General features: G+C 38.8%; 1 protein-coding gene across 11 annotated transcripts in view; it reads left to right on the top strand.

Annotated features, from left to right (window-relative positions):
- erg (ETS transcription factor ERG) overlaps nucleotides 1-25,259 on the top strand; it is a 205,650-nt gene that overhangs the window by 133,020 nt on the left and 47,371 nt on the right. For all 11 annotated transcript variants that reach the window (XM_052014599.1, XM_052014590.1, XM_052014588.1 and 8 more), the window contains one exon: nucleotides 8,212-8,429. In XM_052014599.1, coding sequence (XP_051870559.1) covers nucleotides 8,212-8,429 — 218 coding nt within the window. The remainder of the gene's footprint in view (nucleotides 1-8,211; nucleotides 8,430-25,259) is intronic.

The following is a 25,259-nucleotide window of genomic DNA, read 5'->3' as shown; positions in this document are numbered from 1 at the left end:
GTCTATTTGCTGCTTATTGTTCAGTGGAAGTCATTTGTTTTCAAGTTTCTCACTTGCTTTTCCTGCTGTTTTCTTGGGGTTTGGATGAGGTAGGAAAGGATATGAGTACAGGAAATAGATTTACATGGCAACAATATTAAAAAAAAAATGGACACAAATATATTCAAGGTCAGAAAAGCTTGAATGGAGAGGAGAGTTGACAACAGGAATAAAAATGTTTCTTAAAAATGTAAGTGATCAGTAACCAACTTCAAACAATTTCTTGTAAAAATCCAAAAGGGAATTTTGTCAAATGAGCTCATTGGTTGTGCAAAAACCTGGACAGGGAATTAATCATTTTCACCTTCTCAAGCATATCCAATCCTAAATTGTATGTGTGAATATTTTGCAAGTAAATAGTTTTTGTACTGTCACTTAGCTTCAGAATCAGATTTATTATAACTGACTTAGGATGACATGAAACTTGCTGTTTAGCAGCAGTACAGTGCAAAGACAAAGTTACCATAAATTACAAAAAATAAATAAATAGTGCGAAAAAAAAGAATAATGATGTAATGTTCATGGACCGTTCAGGAATCTGTTGGCGGAAGGGAAGAAGCTGTTTCAGAATTAGTGAGTGTGGGTCTTCAGGCTCCTGTACCTCCTTCTGGATGGTAGTAACGAGAAAAGGGCATGTCCTGGATGGTGAGGGTCCTTAGTCATGGATGCTGCCTTCTTGAGGCACCGCCTCTTGAAGATGTCCTCAGTGGTGGGGAGGGTTGTGCTCATGATAGAGCTGGCGGAGTCTACAACCCTCTGCAGCCTCCTCCAATCCTGTGCATTGGAGCCTCCATACCAGGCTATGATGCAACCGTACATCTGTAGAAATTTGTGAGAGTCTTTGGTGACATGTCAAATCTCCTCAAACTCCTAACAAAGTAGAGCTACTGACATGCCTTCTTTGTGATTGCATAATTACTTTAAAGAAGGATCTCTTCTCTTCTTCCAAACCTTCCCTGACAGATAAGTAATTCAGGTGGTTTTCTTTTAAAAAGGTCTGTATGGTAGTAGCCTATGGGACTTTTAAACATGGCTGGTTGAGCCATACATTGGCCTGGTAATTCTTGGCATGACTCATGTTGTCAAGGCAAATCAATATTTGGATTGAGCTTAAAATGCCTGGCCATGTCCCAAATGAAGCCCAACACTGCCCAATGTTCGATCATTCCCTCTGCTCGATTTGTGTTGGCATATCAATGCTAATCCATGTTCAGTTTGCTGTGTGTAACAATGTGTTTGGTGTCTTGATATAACACATTCCTAGATTTATTTAAATAATAGCCAGAATTATAAAAAGTTGTTGTACCTATTGGCTGACCACAAACCACTCTGAGTGACAATGTCCCAGGTTTTAACATTCCAAGGAAAACCTGGAAAACTCTCAGTGACTTGAGGACAGACTAGGGACAATATGGCCACTTACTCCACATGAGAACATGATGGCAGCCTAAATTATACTGTGGCCGTCCAAGTTAGACCATTGGCCACCCACTGATCTTCTGTCCTGTGAAATATCCATTTCTGGTGGTTTCAAATCCAGTCCCACTACTTCACCTGAAGGTGTTGAACAGGTTGCTAATTTCAGCATAGAACAACGACTGCTTCCCTAGCTTTAAGAATAGATATTGATTTTATTGTGCAAATGTGTACTTGTTTTCCTTTGATACTCTTTGAGCTGCTTTACCAGGGCTTCTGCTAGCTCAACATTAAGGCAGTTACTCTCACCTTGGCTCTGGAACTCAGCTCTTTGGGCAGACTTAGACCAAAGTATGATCAGGAGTGGTACTGGTGAAACTGGTTATTGGTTACTATGTTATTGGAGAGTAAATATTGCTTGAAAGATTGGTCAGTGACACATTCCATGATTTAGCTTATCACTGAGTAGACTGATTGGGCAGTAATTATCTGTATTGGATTTGACCTCCCTTTTGTGAACAGGGCACATCTGGGCAAATTTCCACATGGTCAGGTAGATCCCAGTGTCATAACTACATTGGAACATCTTGGCTATAGATGCAGCTAATTCTGGTGTGCAAGTCTTTAGTTCTGCAGTTGGGATGTTAACTGGCTAGTGCTCTAAACTGTTTATTGCTTTCACTTGGAGAGAATTGCATTGTGGAAGATTGGCTTCTATGATAGTAAGCATCTCAGGAGGAAGCCAAAAATGGGTCATCCACTCAGCACTTTTGAATGAACATTGTGCAGATGTTTCAAGCTTTTCCTTAGCACTTACATGCAAGGCCCTGCCCAGCTTTAAGATGGAGATGTTCTTGGAGTCTCCTCCTCTCGTTAACTGTTTAATGATTCACCAACATTCATGTTTAGTTGTGGAATGACCGCAGAGCTTTAATCTGCTTTGTTGGTTGTTGGATCATTTAGCACTATCTATAATATACCACTTCTGCTGTTTAACATGCATATAAGCCCTATACTACTACTGCACTAGGGTAACACCTCATTTTTAGGTATGCCTGGTGCTACTCGGCCTGCCCTTCTGCACCCCTAATTGAACTAGGTCTTCTGTAATTGTCTTTAAGATTTAGTTGAGGAAAATTCAAAGAAAATTGCTAAACCTGATTTTTTGATGAGTGAATCCCAACTTGTTTTAAAAGGAGAGAGAAAGATTAAAAAAAACTTTATACCAGTCTTTTAAAATGCTGGCAAGTATAGATAGATATTAGATGTAAGGATGGATATTATCTCATTGCTTCTCACTGTTATTAATAGAACCAGAGGTTAAGGGGTTAATCATTTTAAACAAGGTTAATCATTTAAAGGTTAAGATAATTTGTGGAACAGAATCTCAAGAAATAACAGTTGATATTGTGTTGATTCACCACCTAATAAGAATTAGATGAATATCTGCTTGGATGTAAGATCAAAGGTAGTAGGGATAATTATAGTTTGCAATGGAATATGCTAGATTCCATATTCCTGCAGTCTGAATAGGTAGGACCTGTTTTGTTTGGAAGGAAGCCAGACAGATTTCAGTTGTAAAAATATTCAATCTTTGCCTTTCATTAAATATTAAATGCTAGAAATACTCAGAGGGACAAGCAGCATCAATGGAGGGAGAAACAGAATTAACATTTCAAGTCAATGACATTCCATTATGACCGGGAAAGTTGCTATTTTTGTTTGCTTATGTTTGGATAGAAAATACTCTCACAGGAAGATTCCTCAAAATATTGAATGAATGTATGTGTGATGAGACAGTTTAGAAGACATAGGCTTGGTGATCCAATCTTTAATCATCCTGTGCTTCATTTATTTAGAAGCTGTTAATTGGTACAGCATCAGCTGCTGCAGCTGGGAGTCTATTCCATGAGTCTACATTGTAAAGGTTGTACAAAGAGTGAATTCCCCTTGAAGAATTGTCTCTGTGCTGTTGGCAAATATGGTCAATTTGCCCAAGCAGAAAATGAGGTGAACAACAGCAGTGGCAATTGGTGGAATACATGATCAGGTCACACTTGCTTTAAGTATACTGAAGGGGAGCTGGACCTATGAATAAATCAGTAAAAATTGCAAAGTAAATTAAACATATCAGATAACTTCCTTTATTGGGATTGGCTGAGATCATGTGAGCAAGCAAAAATGCCAGATCAAGCAATTATCATTGATACAAACTGTCTATAACAATAGGGGAAATTACCTAAAAATTCTGGTGTCTTAACCTAACTAAGGCACCAGAGCCAAGATAATAATTGACCTCCTGGCCAAGATAATAGTTTTTGAAAAAGTTGATTTGCGCTATTATTTAAGCAGTTGCTACAAAATTGCTCATTATCAATTTGGTCTGAGGCTTGCTTCAGTTTTCAGTTCTTACCTCTGAGGGAGTACTTGAACATCTGTTAATGTTACATTCCTGACTGCGGAGCTCATGTCATTATGACCTGTATCCTAATACTTATGGACCTTGTGGTACAATTCATTCCACTATGGTTTCCATCTCTATATGGCTTCTTTTCAGCAGCTTCTTCAAGGGAAAGTTTAAAAAAAACCTAGGTTTTTAGACTAAATTGGACTTTAACAGTGGAAAAACAGCTGAATCCTTCAGCACCATTATCCAATTTAATTCCGGAAAGAACAGCCATACAAAATAGTATGATTCATTTCTGCTCTTCACAATGGGGGAATCACTCTGCATTATTATTACTAGGAATGTCAATGGAAAGAACAGGCTTCTTGAATGGTACTGGCCATAGGTTGCCCACTGAATTTGGTAAACTTTTTTCCACAACAGATTTTCTATCCCAGCCTGCTTGCTGAAATGGAAGTGGGAATTAGGTGTAATATTTCCAGCTCTTTTAGCTGAGAGAAAAAATATGATCATAACTATTTCATGTTTCAAGACACTGACAATGAACGAGAGTGTGGCTTTTACAAGTTTGCATGAATGCGATATTCTTCAAACTTTAATAGCTGTTCCACCATTGTCTTCTACACTGTGTCAGCAGATTGCTCCTGTACAAGACATGCATGATTCACTTTCAGTTCCTCCTGACACCAACTCCACACTGTGAAGTCTGTCAACTGATCTTAGAATATTTTAAACATTGTTGGTCTGTGTTCTCGTTGTTACTTCACCACGTGTTAACAACATCAATTTGTTTTCAACTTCTATTGAATAATGTTTGGGAAAGCTTTTTCCCATGTTTCTACAACATAAGGATGTAGAGAGATAATTTGTACTGCAACAAAATCTTGGATCATAAAAACACCATTGCATTGTTGTGCTTAATGTCATCACCAAATCAATCACACGCAATTATTATTGGCTGTTTTCCTTTCTTGGTGACAAAGATAATGGTTTTCTAAGCTACTTTTACCAAGAGCTTCTTCTGTGTTTTTTCAATTAAGTTTCCCAGTACTTCTTTTTTGCAACAGCCTTTAGAACTTTCCAACATTTTTTTCTGTCTACTTCTCCTTAGTTTTTCAAAAATCTGATTGAGAATCAATTTCCTATAGTCCATGTCACCATGATACAGTTTTGGAGACAGAACCAGGCAAACAGGGCTGAAAAACTGTATTCAACTCAATATCCTTTGATATCTAGATCTTTGATTTGAGCATATAATATTAAACTAGAATTCTAAAAAAAGAACTCAGAATCAGAATTACTATTACTGACTTAGATGACATAAAATTAAGATGAGATACCTTTATTAGTCACATGTACATTGAAACACACAGTGAAATACATCTTTTGCGTAGAATGTTCTAGGGGCAGCCCGCAAGTGTCGCCATGCTTCTGGTGCCAACATAGCATGCCCACAACTTCCTAACCTGTACGTCTTTGGAATGTGGGAGGAAACTGGAGCACCTGGAGGAAACCCACGCAGACACAAGGAAAACGTACAAACTCCTTATAGACAGTAGCAGGAATCGAACACGGGTTACTGGCGCTGTAATAGCTTTACTAACCGCTACATTACAAAAATAAGTAAATAGTGCAAAACAAAAGGAATAATGAGGTAGTGTTAATGGGTTCATGGACCATTCAGAAATCTGATGGTGGAGAGGAAGAAGATGGTTCAGAATCATTGAGTGTGGGTCTTCAGGCTCCTGTACCTCCTCCCCAATGGTAGTAACGTGAAGAGGATATGTCCTGGATGGTGAGGGTCCTTAGCGATGGATGCTGCCTTCTTGAGGCACCACTTCTTGAAGATGTTCTTGATGGGGAGGGTTGTGCCCATGATGGAGCTGGCTGAGTCTACAACCCTCTGCAGCCTCTTCGATCCTGTTCATTGGAGCATCCATACCAGGCTGTTATATGGTAAGATACGTGACTCCAGGATTGTTCTAGAGCTCTAGAAATACTTTTGAAGTGTGGTTATTGGTATTATGCAATTAACACAGCAGCTAATTTGTGTATTGCACGGTTTCACAACAGCAACAATATAAATAAGCAATAAATCTGCTTTTAAAACAAAATGTTGATTGAGTAAAAAAGGACCAATAAAGTTTTGGCTTAGTCTGAAAGATGATACTGCCTTGAGTTATCTTCTCAATGTCTGGGCTGAATCTTACCTCTTCTAACTCAGAGGCAAGAGTGATTATGCTGAGCTAGATGGTTAGCCTGGATTCTCTTTAAGTTTGCAATATCATGACCTGACTAATTGGGACAGCAGGTTGCCAACTGGTGAACCCCCTTGACCAAGAGACCAATATTTTTACTCAATGAATGTTGCACGGTTTCTGTGGTTTCATGTTTGTAACTTGGCAAGTTGTAAAAATGCTGGATTCTGAACTGCTCTGAAAGGTAACAACTCCATCACCTGAATAACACATTGCCACCTGCTTCTCTACTGCACCATATCTCATGATTCAGCCCTAATTTGTTAAATTTGCACTTATTTTTGTGACTATAGTTCTAAAAATAAAGTGTAATTTACAGCTGTATGATACACAGGGAAAGAAATTCATCTCTGGTCACTACTATCAGCCCTGTGCGTTGGCTGTCGGTTGTATTGAGACCATTGTATGTGGTGTAGTGGGTACACTCTCATGCACACCAGTCTCTAAAGATGAACTTCAACCCAAGTTGGACATTGGCATTGAATAGCCTTGCTATGAACTGCACGATGAAAATATGGATCTAGCATGCAATTTTTCAGCTGATTGATTACTCCGATAATTTTTCTATGCCTGGAGGCACAAATACAGGTTTAGCCTCATTAACCGAATGGTTACAGTTTTCTTGTGGTGGTATATGCAGCCTGCATTCGCCTACTTCCAATGAAACAATTTTCTGGATTGACCAGTTGCCAAGGGACACATTGGTTCTTGGACATGACATAGATGGTCATCGTGGAGGAAGTCAAGAGGAAGAGGGATAGTCTGTGGTTGCAAAGCAGGAAGAGTTTACCTTACCCTCCTTTCTTACTCTCCCATAACAGCTGAACTAGTTCTGAAATAGTGCTGGAAACACTCAGGAGTTCAGGCTGTATCTGTGGAAGTGAAACAGAGTTTATATTTCAGGGACTTGACCCTTGTGCAATTACTGCATGACAAAAGGTCTCAACCTTTTTCTGTGCTGTATGACTCTAGGTGTCTCAAGTACAGATTGACTGCTTCAATATTTCCCTCCTTTTATGTGGTGCAATGTAGGTCTTTCATTTTTTTTGACATTTGTGATGTGCTTCATGCTTCAATAAAATGATAAAATGCGGCTTCAGAGATTATAATTGGGGTGAATTTCTCAATTAACTTCTGCCGATTTGTAGAAGAAACAGAAATAATGGAGAAAAATTACTGGGCAATTTAATTGTGGTTACTGCCTCATTAGTACCTGCTGTTATCTTAGCTCCTGGAGCAGACATTGGAGAGTGTAGTGGGAAAAAGGTGGCTTTGGAACAAAATTGTCACTCATTCTTAAGAGGTGTCCAACTTGCTCACTTAAACTGATGTGAATTCTTTGTAAAGCAAAGAAATTCTATAAATTGTAATTAACCATATTGGAACAAGGGACAATGGTTAACATTGCCACCTCACAGCTCCAGAGACCTCAGGTGCTGTCTACGTGGAGTTAGCATGTTCTCTCTGTGACTGCATGGGTTTTCTCAGGGTGCTTTGGCTTTCTCCCATATTCCAGAGATGTGCTGGTCAGTAGATTAATTGGCTACTGTAAATTGCTGGCAGGAAAACTGAGGGGAGCTCATGAGTATGTGAGAGAAAAGAGTTTACTGGGAAATAATTGAGCAAATGGGATTGATGGAATCGCTCTGAGAGCTGGGATAGACTCAGTGGGCTGAATGGCCTCTTACTATGTTGTGAGAAACATGAAAATACAATTTATAGTTCCTTGACTCTTACGATTTTTGAATTAAAACATTGAATTACCCAATGAATTGAATTAAGCAATGACTGTGTCAGAACGAAATTTCAACTTTTCTTTACCAATTTAAAATATCAGTTAATTTGAATTTGGTAATATTGAAATATGAGTAAAAGACTTAAATCCATTGGTGTTCTGATATTACTTCTCTTTACTATAATGTTTGCATGGAGAAATTATCTAAAAAGACTAACATTGTCCACCTATATGGTAATATTTGAAGCACACTCTTAGTAAACCAAACTGAAAAATAATGTTGCAATAGTTTAGTCACAGACTGAAATTCTGAAGAAGAATCTCAGACATAACCTGCATATCTTTCTTTACCACAGGAAGCATTATCAGTAGTTAGTGAAGACCAATCCTTATTTGAGTGTACCTACGCTACGCCACACCTCGCCAAAACGGAAATGACAGCTTCCTCATCAAGTGATTATGGACAGACTTCAAAGATTAGCCCACGAGTTCCTCAGCAAGAGTGGTTATCACAACCACCAGCCAGAGTGAACATCAAGATGGAGTACAATCCTAACCAGGTCAATGGATCCAGGTAATGATCAATGTATGATGCCTCAATTTTGATATCATGCACCAATCAAGGACCATTTAGAATTTAAGGTTTAGACACTTCCCTTTCGCTTCTGGGATCTGAATTTGATTGCAACCATGACTGATGTAATGAAGATCTTTTCTAACTTGTTAGTTTTAAGTATGATTATATTTGTTGGGAGTTCTTAGCACTGATATTAGTTGATTGAAATGGAAATCTTCCATTCATTACCACTTAAGCAGCAAAGGTAATACACATTTACTGATATATGGAATTTCATTGTGGTAAGATTATTGTTCAAACTCTCTGGTTAGTCACCCTTATTTCCTCAGTGAAAAGTTTATTTCTGAACAGCCCCCCATTTTTTTAAGGCGCCGTTGCTATTATACTTTGTATCAAATAGAATAAATGATTGGATTATTATTCCCAACTCTCTAGGTTCACAGCCAATCTAATTCTGCCTCAATTATTTATGACTTGGCTGAGTACACTTGTTAAAAATATTTCCTCGGATCTCAATCACCTAAGGTTTTCTAAAAGGCTGGGTCAAAGCTTGCGAGTATTTATTGGCAAATCTTAATTCATTTGAAGATTAATATAGTTGTGAGAGTTCCAAACTTCACAGACATACAGAAGGCATCATAGCAAACACCATTCATCCAATGTTGCTGGGATGTAGTTAATAGCCTTGTGGCATTAATTTCCAACATTAATTAATGTACAGCCTTGCAGTGATCCAGAACACATTGGGAAGTGTACTACAGAAATGGAATAGATTTCAGACAGAGCACAATGCGCTGACTTGACTCCATAGTGTATTTGGTGCTATCAAGTAGCCAAGAATTTCTGGGCAGACATTTACAATTATAAAACTTCAAATACTATAACAATTATTGTAATGATTTGACTCATGCAGGTTTAAAACAGAATCAGCAAAAAGAATTAAGAAATTCTGAGGTTGAATAGAATGAAGTTAGCTGGTTTGATCTTCAAATTTGCAAAATATTCCCAAGGAGTTGGAACACATCCAAAATTGACTGGTGAAATCGGAGCCAATGCATGTTATTAGTCAATGGATCCATCAGTGTATAGTGGTGAAGGGTTATTATGTTAGGAATATATTATGTAATAACATGGCCTTGTTAAAGAGCATTTCAAACAATGAATTGTTTTCTTCAAATGCTTTGTGTGTTCTTGTGCAGGCAAGTATGGCAGATATTTTATTTTGACTTTACCCCAGAACAATAAGCAACGACACAGCCAGCAAATTAAATTGTTTTTTTAAGAAACCCGATCACTTCACAATAGACATAATTAGAGAAATAGGTGTTAGGCCATGGCTAGAGATGTTAATAAAACTGGTGGAAAGCTTGTTTGAAATAGTGGGCTTTGAAGAACATGCAGAGTGAATGGAGAAGCAGAAACAGAAGTGGTCAAGGTACTTTAATGTGGTGTAGGTGGAGGAAGGAATATTGGTCAGGACACCAGGAGAATTCTTCTCCCAGATGGTCTTTGTCTTGAAGCCCAGCGAATAGATAGCACATTCAAAATTACAGGACTGCATTGGATTGGAATGTCAGCCCAGAAAGTTAGCTGCAATGCTTTTAAAAACCTTTCTGCAGTACATTAATATTACACATAAAACAATGTCATTTCCACAGCAGAGAATATTTGTCTTTTTTCTGTGACATATCTGAGCAGTTTCTTTCCATTACTGGTTTAGTCTACCCTTAGCACACAGGTCTGCTTGATTGACACTCATTATCTTGGCTACATTCAGATTCATATCCTAGAGTAGAAAGAAGAGAACGGTTTCTCAGCCCACCTCAACCACTTGCCGAGGTTACTAATTATTTACGTCCTTCCATGCAATTGTCTCTCTTCCAAGTCGTACTTTACTGAGCCTCTGTTAACTGGAGGTTATCCAGAATCCTGCTGCCTGTGTTCTACTTCACACTAAGTTCTGTTTACACATCCTCCCGAGCGAATTGTCCTACTGGACTCCTCATTTAAGCCATCTTTATATTTATCATTCTTGTTTTCATCCCTCTGGGGACCCTCTCCTTATTATCTTATAACGTCAGAACAAAAAGCAGGAATCAGCCATTTAGCCACTCACCCCACTACATCACTCAATAAGGTTCTGTCTATTTTTGTTTTAACTACATTGCTGTTTTCCTGAAGTAAGCCATCAGCCACAGATTCCCTTAATACCTAAAAATCTATCAACCTGTCTTGAATTTACTCAGCAACTGACCTCCACAGCCCTCTGTGCAGAGAATTCCAAATACTTACTACTTTCTGCATGAAGATATTTCTTCTCTCTCTGTCCTGAGTGCTTGACCCCTTACTTTGAGATTGTGACCTCTGGTTCTACACTCCTCAGCCACCAGAAACATCAGCTCTGCATCTACCCTGCCAAGCCCCTTAAGAACTTGTATAATTCAATTCTCTCATGTCTCATTCTTCTAAATTCATAGAGCCATAGAATCATACAGCATGGAAACAAGCCCTTCAGCCCATCGAGTCTGTGCTAACCATCAACCATCAGTGTGAGACAATCACCAATCACATCTTATTTTGCACACATAACCATCAACTGCTCAACCAATTCCACATTCTATCACTCAAACTAGACACACTAGGGACAATTTACAGTAGCCAATTAGCCCACTTACTTGCACTTTTTTTGCAATCTTTGGAAAGTGGGAGGAAACTGGAGCACCCAGAGTAAACCCAAGCAGTCAAAGGGGGAATGTGCAAACTTCACAGTACCGGAGGTCAGGATTGAACCTGGGTCACTGCAGCTGTGAGACAGCAGCTTTACCATGCTACTGCACCACTCAAGGGAGGTCAGGTCTAATCAGTTTAATTGTATTATTGTTACATAATAATTTCAACAGTAAAGGATAAATTGGTGTAAAAGTTTATAGAGAGCTCGATTATAATGTTCTCTCACACTGATTTTTGGGGTTATTTGCTGTTGCTGATCTACAATGATATAATTAACTCTCCTGTTATAAATAATAAAATTATAAAAGGAGGAAAATAAATTAGATTACAGATAATCTAAATTCTTTGCAGTAGCTCGAACTTGAGTGCCAATTATCATATATAATATGTAATTTATTTGAATTTAGTTCGGACTGACTGAATGTAGGTCCTCTGTCAGTTGAAAGACCTGCCTTGAAATTAGTTTGCATTGCTTTCAGTTTTACCTGCATGATAAATTTTCCACAACATGACAGTAAATTGACATCAAAAAGATAACAGATACAGTGCCAGATGATTAATTGACAAAGTGGATGCATCACCAGTTGTAAAACCCATCTGGTATTCATTGTACTGGCAGCAAGATATCAGGCAGGCTCTAGAATGGACAGAGTCCTCTAGCTTAATGGCCAAGGTGGAAATGGCTACAATGGAACATAAAAATGTCTCAGTGCAGCATGAGGGAGCACTGTTTTGAGATCAGGACTCCTGCTTGGAATAAAACAGTTGCAGCTGAATGTGGTATGCTTGATGCTGGCACTGAGTGAAAACGTTACATTCTGTAACATTGTCACCAAGGACCGAGGGCCACAAAGATAGCACATCTCTTCCTCCTATATTTCTTTCAGTTGGGGTTTACCTTCTATTTTCATAAAGGCTCTGATATTATTTATTGATCTGGAATATGCTAGGCCTGACCAACTACCTGGAATCGCTGCTCCCAGGTCCCCGCGCACCTGCACACACCAAGACCAGATATGGAGGACCAACTTTGCTGGCCTTCTGCACCCTATCAGCAGGCAATGAGATCTCAACAGCAACCAGATGTAGGAGGGCGTGGTACAGAAGCACTGCCCCAAATAGCTTTAGCAGTTCCAGATAGTAGGCAAAAGTTTGGGCAGAACAATGTCTTCTGCCAAAGCTCTCAAGGGTTTAACAGTTTGTTAATGCCTCTGGTATCCAGGGACATTTAAAAACAAGTATAAATGAAAAAAATTAACACTTTTAAAAATATAGAAAGGTAATTAGAAATACAGAAAAACACTCAGAAATAATTAAAAGCATTAATTAAAGCAAAATAATTAAAATATTTTCCTTTGCTTCATAATCAGGCCAAGAATCTCCATTGATATCAATGGGGCCTATATGCTATTGCCAAGCCTGATAGTGTAAGATCAGAAGGTTAGATCTCCAGCATAATGTTGGGGGATCCCAGGAAGACTTGGCTGTGCAGAGTGGGAGTCCAGGTGAGGTTCAGTGACAGATATGAGGTCATCCGGCATGTACAGAATCCTGAGACTTAGTGAAGTTCAAATGACTGAAGGCTGGAGATTTCGGGGGAACAGTCAACTTCAGACAGAAAGATTCCTCCACTTTAGACATACACAAAATTATATAACTACAACACTGGCTCCCTGTTGCATGGTTCATTTGAATGTAGAATCAGCCAATGAAATACAGATAGTTACAAAATACTCTCATTTACACAGGAACTAAGTAAACGAAGCTCTAATTTATTGCTCTTTTAGTTAAAAAATAAGATGACAGGCAAACAGCTAAACACAACCTCATTAATATAGAAACCAACAACGTTTCATGGGCTATCTTTTTAAGGTCAGTTTTATAGAGTTCTGCCAGTTGATATCATAAGACAGGCCTTGTGTTCTGCAGGCACCCCATCCAAAGGTTTGCATCCTGTTGAGCTGTATTGAATTATTTCATTGTGTACGGCTGTATATTTAATGCATTGTAACCAATTTCTGTAAGAAATGTCAGGAAGCCTATCACCTTGCACATAGCACACTACTTTAAACTTACCAGCTCATTCATTTATCTTGAGGTTCAGTCATTTTGGGTGAAAAGAAGTAATTTGCTGTGCTCTCCAGATTAAATGCAGCAGAAATAGGTGTTGTAATCTGACTCAGTCAGAAAAAGAAATTTCACTTCTAAGACTTCTGCTATGCTGGTTATTGGATGTATATTGACGACCACAGATGAATCGATTTAAGAAACTCCGGTGAAAGGATTAAAAAAAAATCAAATGATAAATACATAACATTTAGTACAAAATGACAGAACTGTAAATATAAAGGGAAGACACCCTCAATAATTTCTGTGAAGAACCCGAAAAAGTTTGGAAAAATGTATCTACTTCAAAAGTGTATTCACAAAAACTACCAAAGATAATCAATTTTGAAAAAAGATGTATCTTATTTTTCCTGCTCAGAATTAGAGGGATTTTGACTGTGGAATCGGTGAGAATTAAAGCAGGAAGATCATAGCCACAATGCATGATTTAAGATACTTAGCAAAAGTAGTAGAGGTTGCTGATGAGTTTTTTTTTAAAAAGAGTTATTATATTTGAGAATGCACTGCCTGAAAGGGGATGAGAAACAGATTCAAAAATACTTTCAAAAGTCAATCAGGTAAATATTTAAAAGGGGGAAATAAACATTTTCAGGGCACTGGGGAATATCTGTGATTGGGACTATTTAAATGGATGATTGGCTCTGTGTCTTTCCTCATTCAGACAATGCTCATTACTCTCATGTGTACTTGGTTTCTCTGGCCTCATCCTAAAACCAACTCAACTGTTCTACTTTCTCCTCTCAATTCAATAGGAAACAAACTATTCCTTCTGTGAATTTTTTTCTTCTCTATCCTGCATCAGCATTCCAGTCTGTTCTTCCTGCTTTGCTATCTGCTTGGGTCGCCAGGAGATGATGATTTGGCCTATCTGTTGGAAAATGGTAAAAAAAATGTCTTTTTAACACAAGTCATTCTATTCTCTTTGTATCGAAGTGGGGGAAGAGGATAAGGACGATGGGGGACAAATGTATATGAGGCTGTGTAAAAAGTATACAGATCAGTCTGTGCCAATTATGTCGGGGAAGAAAATTTGCCCTCCTTACTGTATTTCACCTGTATGTGCCTCCAGACAGAGGGAATGCCATTGATTTTCAACTGACCTGCCAAACCACTCAGTTCAAGGCAACTTGGGGAGGCAGAATATATACTGGACTTACCAGAGATGCCCACACTTTAAGAATGAATAAATACCTGATTTGATCGAACAGTGGAACATGTTCAAGAGGCTGAATGGTCTCCTCCTGTCTGATTTTATGCCTGGTCATTGTATGCTTTGAAAGCTTTTGATATCAATTTGTCCAACTGATAACACTTGGTGGGAATTTTGCAGACAGCACTTGACTGGGAGGAGGTATTTGCCCCTTTTCCCCATCCTCTTAGGCTTCTGTCTGTCATTTTATGTTGGTGGAAATACATGGTGCAATTGGGTCTATCCTCCTGGTTGCTCAGTGGCACAGTGGCTAATGGGCTAAAGGAAGGAAAAGAAAACAGTTTTTAAATCAAAGTAATCAAATTATAAATGGAGAAAGATTAGTGCTCTTGTCCTGAGTTTTAGTTTATTTCCTTTAATTGTTAAATATAGAGACTGCACAGTGGCACAGCTAGTAGAGGTGCTCCCTCACACCTCCAGTGACCCAGGTTCAATCCTGACCTTGGGTGCTGTCTATGTGGAGTTTGCACATTCTCCTCGCGACTACCTATGCTTCCCCAGGGTCTTTGATTCTCTCCCATGTCCCAAAGATGTGCAGATTAGTTGATTAATTGGCCACTGTAATTTGCTCCTAGTGTGCAAGTGAGTGGCAGAATCTGGGGGGTAGTTAATGGGAATGTAAGGGGAATAAAAAGTGGGATTAATGTAGGATTAATATAAATGTGTGGCCTCAATGGGTTGAAGGGCTTGTTTCTGTGCTGTGTGTCTCTATGACTCTGTGAAGTAAATCCTGGTGTCCTCAAAAGTTAAAGAAAATGCTGCTTACTGCAAATTTATTGATGGTTTTCAATTATATATTCAGTTTCAAATTATCAGGTCAATGCCTTCATTAAGAAAGAAGAATTGCACTTACATAGTGCTTTTAACAATTCCAGAATGGTTCAAAGGGCTTTCATGCTGATTATGTAGGTGGTGAGAAGATACTGTTGCAATGTGAAAAAACACATACAGGCATTTTTGTACAAGTGTGTTTAGTTTCTTTCTGGGAAAATTGCCATTAGAAAATCTACTCTGCATCTTGTGCTGTAGAGTATAGAGGGGAGAAAAAGTACTTTTACTGACTAGAATGGCATGTGTGGAACGCTTGAATAGGAATAAAATATGGATAATACTAGAAAAATGAATCTTAAAACATACTGACATTTACATTGATCCCCTGTGATACCATATAAGTAGTCTGAACAGCTTTAATAAAGGTAATGTGTGAGTTGAGTTTGACAGAATTGCACCAACTATTCAAGAGAAAATTCCCTGTGGGATATTATGGCTTCAGTCCTATTGGGATCATGGAAATACCATGTGTGGAATGCAGTGGGTTTGAATTATATATCTTAACTTGTTGGATTGAAATTCTGCAGTTTTTTTTCAACAATGAACTAACAACAGTAACTCGACTTCAAAAGTGTTTTGTTGGTTGTAAATCTTCTGAGTTGTTAAATGTACTATTTAAATACAAGTCATTCTTTCTTTCATTTTAAGAGTGATTTGGAGACATTTTTTGAACTTTCAACTCTAGCTACCAACCTCTGTTGGAACCTTGATTTGATTAACGTGAATCTATGGAGGCCAGTAATCTTTTCCATGACTCTTAACTTCCGTATTCCATTTCTGAGAAGTGGCCACTAATGTGTTGGCCAGCACTTGAAGCTCTCTATACCACTGTTATAAAGAAAACAAAATCTGGGACAGGTGAAGGGACTTTGGTTTAATGACTAATCAGACAGGAGATGTCTCCTTCGGTACTGCTACATTTGTTCTGAATTAAGATGATCCTTCTTCTTAAGTAGTCCCTCGGGTTTCAGGATGACTTGGGTCCACTCCAGTTTTGTGGATGCTCTGGTGACTGATGAGGCCTACTGTATGTGAGACCCATAGACTCTGCCACTGGTGGGTTAGGAGATGCTCGATGGGAGACAGGTGGGAGAGATCCACACATCCTTTGGGATGTGGGAGGAAATTGGAACACCTGGTGGAAGCCACACAGTTACAGGGAGAATGTCAACAGAAAGAGCACCTATGCGGCAGCACCTCTACCTATTGCACTAGTCCACCTTAGTGCCCACAGAGTTTCCCCCTGTTCTCTCTCCCCTTCTACCTTTCTGCAATTTAAAATATATTTGTCTTCTCACTTATGCTGTTCTGGTGAAGGATCTTTCTCTACAAATGCTGCCTGGCCCACTGAGTGTTTTCTGCATTTTCTGGTTTTGTTTCAAATTTCTAACACCTGCAGTTTTTTATTTGTTTCAAAAAGTAGTGGCTCTCATGTTTATGAGGAAGTGAGACCAATATATGCAAGTTCGTGGCTGCTGTCAGATATTTCATCATTTGGCTTACTGATATACCAGAAGAAAGCAGACAGACAGTGTGGAAGAGAATAGAAACTATCTTCATAATAAGTATAAAGATGAGCTTGGGTAACAGAGTTTGCAGGAAGCATCAAATTCAAGGCAAATTCACTTTGCATTTAACCATCAGTGTTTGATTCACAGGACAATCACTTCTGATGGTATTCTGATGGCAAAGTTATTTAATCTGAAAATGTTCAAAGATAATTGTGAAAATTTGATGCATTAAAAGCCATTTTAGTAATAGAAATGGTGGAGGGTTTGATTAACAGATAATCTTGAGGGAAACTTTTGATAAGCATTTGATGCTATCCATAAGCTGTTGCTAGGTACGTCAATGTACAGGAAGGTGATAGAATTGAAAGTGTTCCCTAAAACACGGTTAAGCAGGCCAAAGAATGAACACGATTTTAGTGCAGATAAGTATATGTTGGCACGCAAACATGCATTATAGGGCTTTAACTGATGAGTAATAGTCATAAAGATGGGAAAGGAATGGGATTTGAATGTAGCTTTCTTTTTTTTAGTCATGCATGGTAATGACTAAAGTTAAACACTGCAAACACATCAATGGAAGTGATTCATCATGCATTAATTCCCTTCCTGTTTGGTTCATGAGCGGTTTGACTAAATATCATAGATTTTAATTTTCAACAATCCACCAGGTCAAAGTGGATGCTCCACGACTGCACAAATTCCTACCCACCTCCCTTGCGCAGGAATCAGGGTGCTATCCAATGGGAGTCTCAACTTACTGTTGTGTGCCGCTGTCCTGTACATAATGCTCACACTCATGAGTTAAAACCCAGTCTTTGCTGCATTTGTAACTATATGTTACGAGACTGGAAACTACGGAGAGCAATAATAATTCCATATTTTTCTTTGGCTGCTGTTTAACTTTGACATAGCGTCCTCCCAGATGAATAATGGGCAGAGAAATGCCATTCAAACTATTTGTTCAGTATCAACACCAACTGCATTTTCTATATTGATTTTTAATCCTTTCCTTTTGTTGTACTGGAAATACTTTTAAAATTGGCAATGTGTAATTTAAGTTAACTGCATAACATAGACACTGGTCATGCTCTGAGATGGACCAAGATGACTCTGTTTTGGAATTAGTATTCCAGAATAGTCCGGTTGATTATGGGACACTGTTCTTCATATTTCCCTTTTGATGTTGACATTTGAAGGTTGAATTGGATGGACTCTGCTTCCAGATTCTTACAACAAACATCTGCCAAAATTCTGTAACCAATCTGAATATTGATTTCAAAGATACAGAATGTGAAGTTACAACATAACCACAAACAGGTCAATCATAGAACATCACAATATTCTGTAGAATTACTGGCTGTAAGGATTATGGAAACTAAGCCAATTGGGGCTTACAAAGGGGAATTAGATGAGGGCATATATTTTGTCTGGCAATGGAAAACAGAACAAAATAGACAAGACTGAATTGATGGGCCAAATGCCATAACAATCCTAAGATTCTGTTCTATGATCCTGGTAAAATTTTAGATGTCAGTTTTGGAGCCATTATTTAAAATCACTATGTGGTCTCCATTTCCTATTTGTTTCCTTTGCTTGGACAATCCATGTGCAATGGTAGAAATGCTTCAGTAACATATTATTCATGTTGGAGACCAATCTGACTGTCTCAAAAAATGTAGCCCTAACCAATTGCTTGATCCACTTGCAACCCAGCCTCAAGAAAAGTTTATGCAAGGCAACAATTCATAATATCCTTCCAAAAGAGTAATGAGGAAAAGAAAAATAAAAAAAATTATTTTAGGTAAAAATGTAAAAACTTTGTTTGTTGTTTCTGACTACTCTGGGGATAAAACTAAAGGTTAAACTTCCTCATATGTTCTTCCCATCATTACTGTAGCAGTCTTGCAAGTTGGGGAAGAAGCCTAGTTTATGACTAAAGAGACTTCCTGGCTCCACTGACTTACAACAGAGGGAAAATCATAATAAAATCCATTTCTTGGATGGACACACCCAATAATTTTACAAGACTATTTGCCTTAAATTGATTTCTAGTTAACAGAGAGAGGAAGTCCTTCTTATGAACTCTGTTCACACCCATTTAATTAAGTTCATTGGTTCTATCAAATTTCAGCTCCACCCTCTAACCAATCAATCCCATTCCCAGCTCCTCGGATTGGTTTGACTATCCAAGTCATCTACTTGATTGATAATGACAACCTTTAATGCATATAAAATAGAGTGATCTCGGCTCCTTTGAGGAAAGCTAATATGTGGTTTAGAATGCAGAAAATTGATGGGCATGGTTCATGCAGTGGCAGGCCATGCATTTGGCTTTGAGCTTCTGAGTCTTGATACTTTAAGTATGATTATGTTGGTCAAATTAAGAAACTGCATTTGGGAAAAGATACTGGTGCAATTTAGGCAGAGTTGATTAAGCCTGCATACCTAACAATTTGATTATATAATTTACAATTCACATGCTTGAAGAATGAATACTGGTTTTGCTACTGACCTGATGAGTGGATTACTTTACTATGTTAAAATGGTTAATCTGGAACTTTGCTAAATTTAGAATGAATAAATGGACAGAGTCTAGGCAAAAAAATCAGATGAGATAATCCAATGGATCAATGTGTTGTCAAATTTGTAATAAAACTTGTAGAACATGTTCTTTCCTTCTGTGAGTGTCAGAGTCAACTGTTAAAACTTAACTTTTGGAACTAAAAATGTCTCCTTCATGTCAAACAAATCTGCAATTTCCCTTTAGTGCAGATAAACTTAAATTATGAATAATGTTATGAGAATCAGAACAAGTAGTGGTGGTGAGGCATGTGGGAGATATTGCAGTGCTCATGTAGCTATTCATTTTTCTTTAATGTGGTAGTGTGTATAAATTTCCTTCTGCAATAAGATTCCAGCTGCTGTGCAATTGTAGAGGCATATTTTGAGGCACTTGGATAATTCTGAATAGTTTCATTGTTAGGTGTAATGAAGTTTTGATGGAGTTGGAGCCAATAGTTGGAGAAGGGTCAAGTGTCATGTCATTTGGCACTGGGGATTGGGAGGATTGGGTAATGTTTGGGGTTTAATATAGACTACAGGGAGCTGGGACCTCCCTGAATTTAATTCGACTGTGACTTTCTCTAATGGTGTCATGCAAGTGGGGTTGGTGTTGAATGGTTGTAGAAAGCTGCTGATTTCACCCAGCACATGGAGCCAAAGTTAGTCATTGCACAGTTTAAGAGAGTATAGCTATCGTTAGTCAAGTCCACTTGTTTACTTAGCCAAATGAGCAACTGATGTTGAAAGAAAAGTCCCCAATTTTCGCTGGAGACACAAGACTGCAGATGCTGGAATCTGGAGCAACAAACAATCTGCTGAAGGAACTCAGTGGGTCAGGCAGCATCTGTGGGAAGAAAGGAATTGTTGACATTTGGGGTAATTGTTTTATTATTGTCACATGTACAGTGAAAACTCATTGCTTTTGCATGCCATCCAGACAGATCATTCCATACATCAGTACACTGAGGTAGTATAAAGGGAAAAGCAATAACAGAATGCAGAATATAGTGTTACAGTTAGAGGAAATGCAGTGCAGGTAGGCAAATAAGGTGCAAGGACCATGCCAGGGTAGATTGAAAGATCAAGAGTTCACCTTTATCGTACAAGAGTCTTGTAACAATAGGATAGGAGATATCCTTGAGCTTGGTGGTGTAGGTTTTCAAGCTTTTGTACTTCCACCCAGTGGAATGGGAGAAAAGAGAGAACATCCAGGGTGGGAGGGGTCTTTGATTATGTTGACTGACCGAGGCAGTAGGAAGTGCAGACAAGGTCAATGGATGGGAGGCTGGTTTTTGTGATAGACTGGGCTATGTTCACAACTCTCTGCAGTTTCTTGTGGTCTTGGGCAGAGCAGTTGTCATACCAAGCTGTGATGCATCCAGGTAAGATGTTTTCTATGGTGCATTTATAAAATATTGGGAAGGGTTCAATTTCCTTAGCCTTCTGAATCGAAAGATCTGATGCAGGGTTTTGATCGATCCAAATGTCAACAATTCATTTCCTTCCACAGCTGCTGTTCACCCCACTGAGTTCCTCCAGCAGATTGTTTGTTGCCCCAATTTTCCTTGTTTCCCTCCTGAGAGGCTTGTTGCCTCCTGAGAAGCAGGGTACAGCAAACAGACTTCCAATATTTTACCAAGTGATGATTTCTTCAAGAGTGGTTGTTTCAGCAGAATCATTGATCCTGGAAGCAATCAGAACAAGTGGCTTTGTCTATCATGGACAATTGGATAGAGTCATGAATAGGAATCCTGATGTAATATCAGGGACACTGAGATTAAACGAACCATCACAAGCCTACTTCCCCAGATGATATCAGCTAGCTGAAGTTGGATTGAGTCGAGCCTGTTTTGTATAATTTGGTTTTACACACAGCACGAGATTTTAAGAGATCAGGATGGTTCATAGAATGGCACAGCTAATAGAGCTGCTATCTCACAGCTCTGGGGTCTGAGTTCAATCCTGACCTCCCATGTTGCCAAATTTGGAGTTTGCACCTTCTTCCTGCCGCTGTGAGCATTTGCTCTGGTTTCCTCCTACATCCCAGAGATGTGCAAGTTGGTAGGTTAATCAGCCAATGTAAATTGCCCTGACCGATAAGTGGTAGAATCTGCGGGGAGAGTTGATGGCACTATGAAGAGGATTGGTTGCAGGGAAAATTATCAGAGGAATGGAATTGCTCTGTGAGCCGGCATAGACTCAATGGGCAGAAAATGTCTCCTGTGTTGTTAGAAAATTAGGAAATATGGAAACTGTATAAAACTATGATCACAGTAATGGAACCTGGTTGGTGGTGCTCACTGAATTGCAGAGGCTGAGGTGGGTGAGGGATGGGGGAAAGTGGAAGTGAGCCCCCCTTACAAAATTATAAGATGTTCCTGATGCAGGTTAGGGTAGGACCTTTTAACAAAATGGGGTGGAAAGTGTAGCCCCCTGCAGTGCCGTTTGGTTCTCACTACATCGAGCTGTTCTTGGTGCAGGCAGAAGTAACACAATCTCAAAAATTAATGCTGAGAAAAGTGGGACGTCTGACAAACAGTGAGTGCTGTCAAATTCCCCAGCAATTCATAACAACTAGTTGACTAATTTGGCAAATGTAATTTAATCTTAATGAGGTAATGCCTTCAAGAATGCTGCTAATCAATGGGACTACAGGATTCAAAGTGCATGAAAATAAAAGTCATTACAATGCCTATAGAACTTTGAGTTTATACATAAGGACATGAAGCACAAGAGGTGATAGTAAAGAAGTATATATTCAATGTGATCTGTGCATTTTGTCCACAAAAACAAGCTGCTTGCTCCAACCAAACTACATCAATGGTTATTCTCCATGTGAGGCTCCTCCAACTTTAATTCCTATTAACTCTCCTTTTTCCTTTTATTCTTCTGCACTTTGTCCATCTTCCCCTTAAGTGCATCTGATTTTTCACCTCAACTGCTCCACTAGGTAGCAAGAATGTCTTTCCAGTAATAAAGGCATGGAGAATGAATGGTGTAGATTTGCAACAAAACCATAGTTATCAGGAGAGACCCAGGACTCCTAGACTACTACTGATTTTAAAACAAAAAGGCAAATGAGATTTTTAATTGAGTAGAAGAATAAGCTTATGGGTTATGGCAGCTTAGGGCAGGGGTGCAGAATTTAGCATCTGAATCAGTCAAGTAAGTATTGGGAAGTTGATCTCATCCATGCTCAGCTTTGGCCAGCATTGACTGCTACCAGCTAAAGGTTTCAATAGCAACTTTCAAAAACCTTTCTTGAAATTCTCATCAGCACAAGATGGGAATAAACAGAAAGTGGTGTAAGCAATCGTTATCTAAGGACAATGTGGACATTTGGCTACCAATCTTCATCAAGCCCTTCTTTATGGTCATGTTTTTTTTTAAAGTTATAATTTGAAGCCATCAAGTTATCAGTGGTGCACTTTAAGCACAACCCGTGTTTAAGAAAATGCAGTTGTGGAAGCTTTTCTCTTTTCAGTGTATCAGCTCCCGATTCTAGAAAACAGCATTAAAAGATACAGAAAATTCCGTGCAATCCATGGAAGCACAGGATGAAAGGAAGGCTCAACGTGGAAGGAAACCACTTGGCCCATTGAGTCTATGCTGGCTCTATGCAACACAAATCCAGCTAGTCCCACAGGGAAAGCTCCGTATGGAGAAATGATATCGTCCTTTTAAAACAACATAAATAGTGTGCTGTATATTGTGGACTGCTGTAAATTTACAGCAAAAATTTTGGGTGCAGAAGAATCTAAACAAAGAGAAAAGGTAGCAAAGGCTAATAGTGTCAAACTGTTCATTCATAGTTTGCCATTGGGACTTGAACCTCTACTAATTCCCTTGAGGAAAGCGACCCACCACCCTTGCATCATTGGCCTATATGTGACTCCAGTTCCACACCAAAGTGGTTGACTTTTATGTGGCCAAGCAAACTATTCAGCTGCCTCAGCGGGATTGACAGTGATGTCAACATCCTGAGAAAAATGCTTATTGAAAACAAAACTCAGAAAAAAACATCTAACTCTCACAAGGCACGATGGTTTTGTTTTCTGTGTCTAATTATGATCAGTTTTATGCAACAGGTTGCTCCTACAAAAACTTTATTTAGGCAACAGTACCTTTTCAATCAGCAACTGGGTTGCAAGGGATTTGACGGTCAGCTTTTCTTTGAGTATTGTGTCCAGAGAATTTTTAAATGTAACCTGGACAACGGAAAGCCATGTTTTTAAAACAAATGGGTGTCTTGTGTCTTAGGATATGAATGGATTTGTATTGAGATCATCACTGATATTACTTTCTCAGCAATGTTTGGGCACTTGTGCTGAATGCATGTAAGAATATCAGGTATGATACACTAACTCATGTGCATTTGGCATTGGGGCTCAACATGTGGAGATGAGACCAATACATTAGTGCTAACATCCAAAGCTGAATTTCCTGGCTCTCAAACTTCAGTCCTTGCCTGACCCCTTTCTTAATCTCTGAGAAGTTGACAACATGACTTACAAATTGTAGAAGCTTTCATCCAGCTGTTTTAGGTTGGTGTTGAACCCAGGTACTAGCAAACAGTGAACTAACCCATTGTAAAACTCCAATCCATTGCAACATAACTGATAATGCTTTCTTTTTCAGAGCAGTTAGCTGTGGCTTGAAAGTCCTTAATTTTTTTTTGCTTTCTGCAAACCAACACGCATTAGTCCATGTTTTCCAGATTACCCAATAAGCTTCTGGTTAAAGATCTCAATCTGAAAATATTTTTGTCCAGCTTGCTAGCTGAGCATTTCTTGCCAGTCTAATTGCTTTAGTTCAGTGTCACACATGAAAAGAAACTGCCACATTGTCTGCACTGAGACATGGAGAAATTATAGTGTGTGGTCAAACTTAAAACAGCTGCTCCTGTACACTGTTAACATAAAGAGACTTGCTGCTAATATTTATAGCACGTCTGGTCGTTCTGAAGACAGGCAGCCATGTGCCTGAGCTCAGGGACGGCCCAGGACAATTGCAGTTCTGGGTTGTTTTTGGCATTTGCCAAAATAAACCACACAGTGATCTATTTTTAATTGTGGCCAGTACCCAAGCCGATTAGAGATTTATAAGGTGTCACATACAGATTATGATAAACAAATGTGTGATTGAGAACCCGGCTGCATAAATTTCATTATTGTCATCTGGAGTTCATTTCTACTTCTGCCTTGCTGGCTTCTCTCAGGATTAATTATCTAATCATCTATCTGCTGATCTCAAAATTGACCAAAAAATTAGAAAAAGGTGTGATTATATTGGGAAGAGGGAATAGAATCTCATTTGTTCCAAGAATTGTTGGTGATAATTCTGCTGAATTGGTTTTTGACAGGAATTTGAAAGAAATAGTCAATCATCTGCCTTTAATTATCACCCGATGGGCCACACTGGGGAAATGTCCCAGAAGTCATTCAGATTACAAGAGCGCAGAACAGAGAGGGAGCCTGCGCTCTGTGTCTGGGGCATCTAGTTTGTCTGTTGGATTTCTGAGGAACTTTAGCACTGACCTTCTCAATGGATGTTGAGCTTGCTTATTTCACATGGATTTAAGTGATGAGAAATGTCAAGAATTGCTCTTCCTTTGTGTTTTGAAATATTTTTTGGCACAATGTTGAGTTAAAAGTTCCAGCTTCCAAGGTCGCATTACCACTGTTGAGCTAGTTGATATCATAATCCTTCTGAGGGGATACAGCACAGGAGAAGATTGGCAGGGTAGTGTAACAAATAGACATAAGGGCAAAATTTTTAAGTTTCAATCACTTAAGAGCAATCTCAATGAAGACCAGTCTGGGTCAAGTTTTAAGGGTCACTGTGACAGTTTTATAG

The sequence above is a fragment of the Pristis pectinata genome, chromosome 4 (genome assembly GCF_009764475.1).
Source record: "Pristis pectinata isolate sPriPec2 chromosome 4, sPriPec2.1.pri, whole genome shotgun sequence".
Lineage (NCBI taxonomy): Eukaryota > Metazoa > Chordata > Chondrichthyes > Rhinopristiformes > Pristidae > Pristis > Pristis pectinata.
Note: the sequence above shows the minus strand (reverse complement) of the source record. Positions and strands in the feature narration are given on the sequence as shown.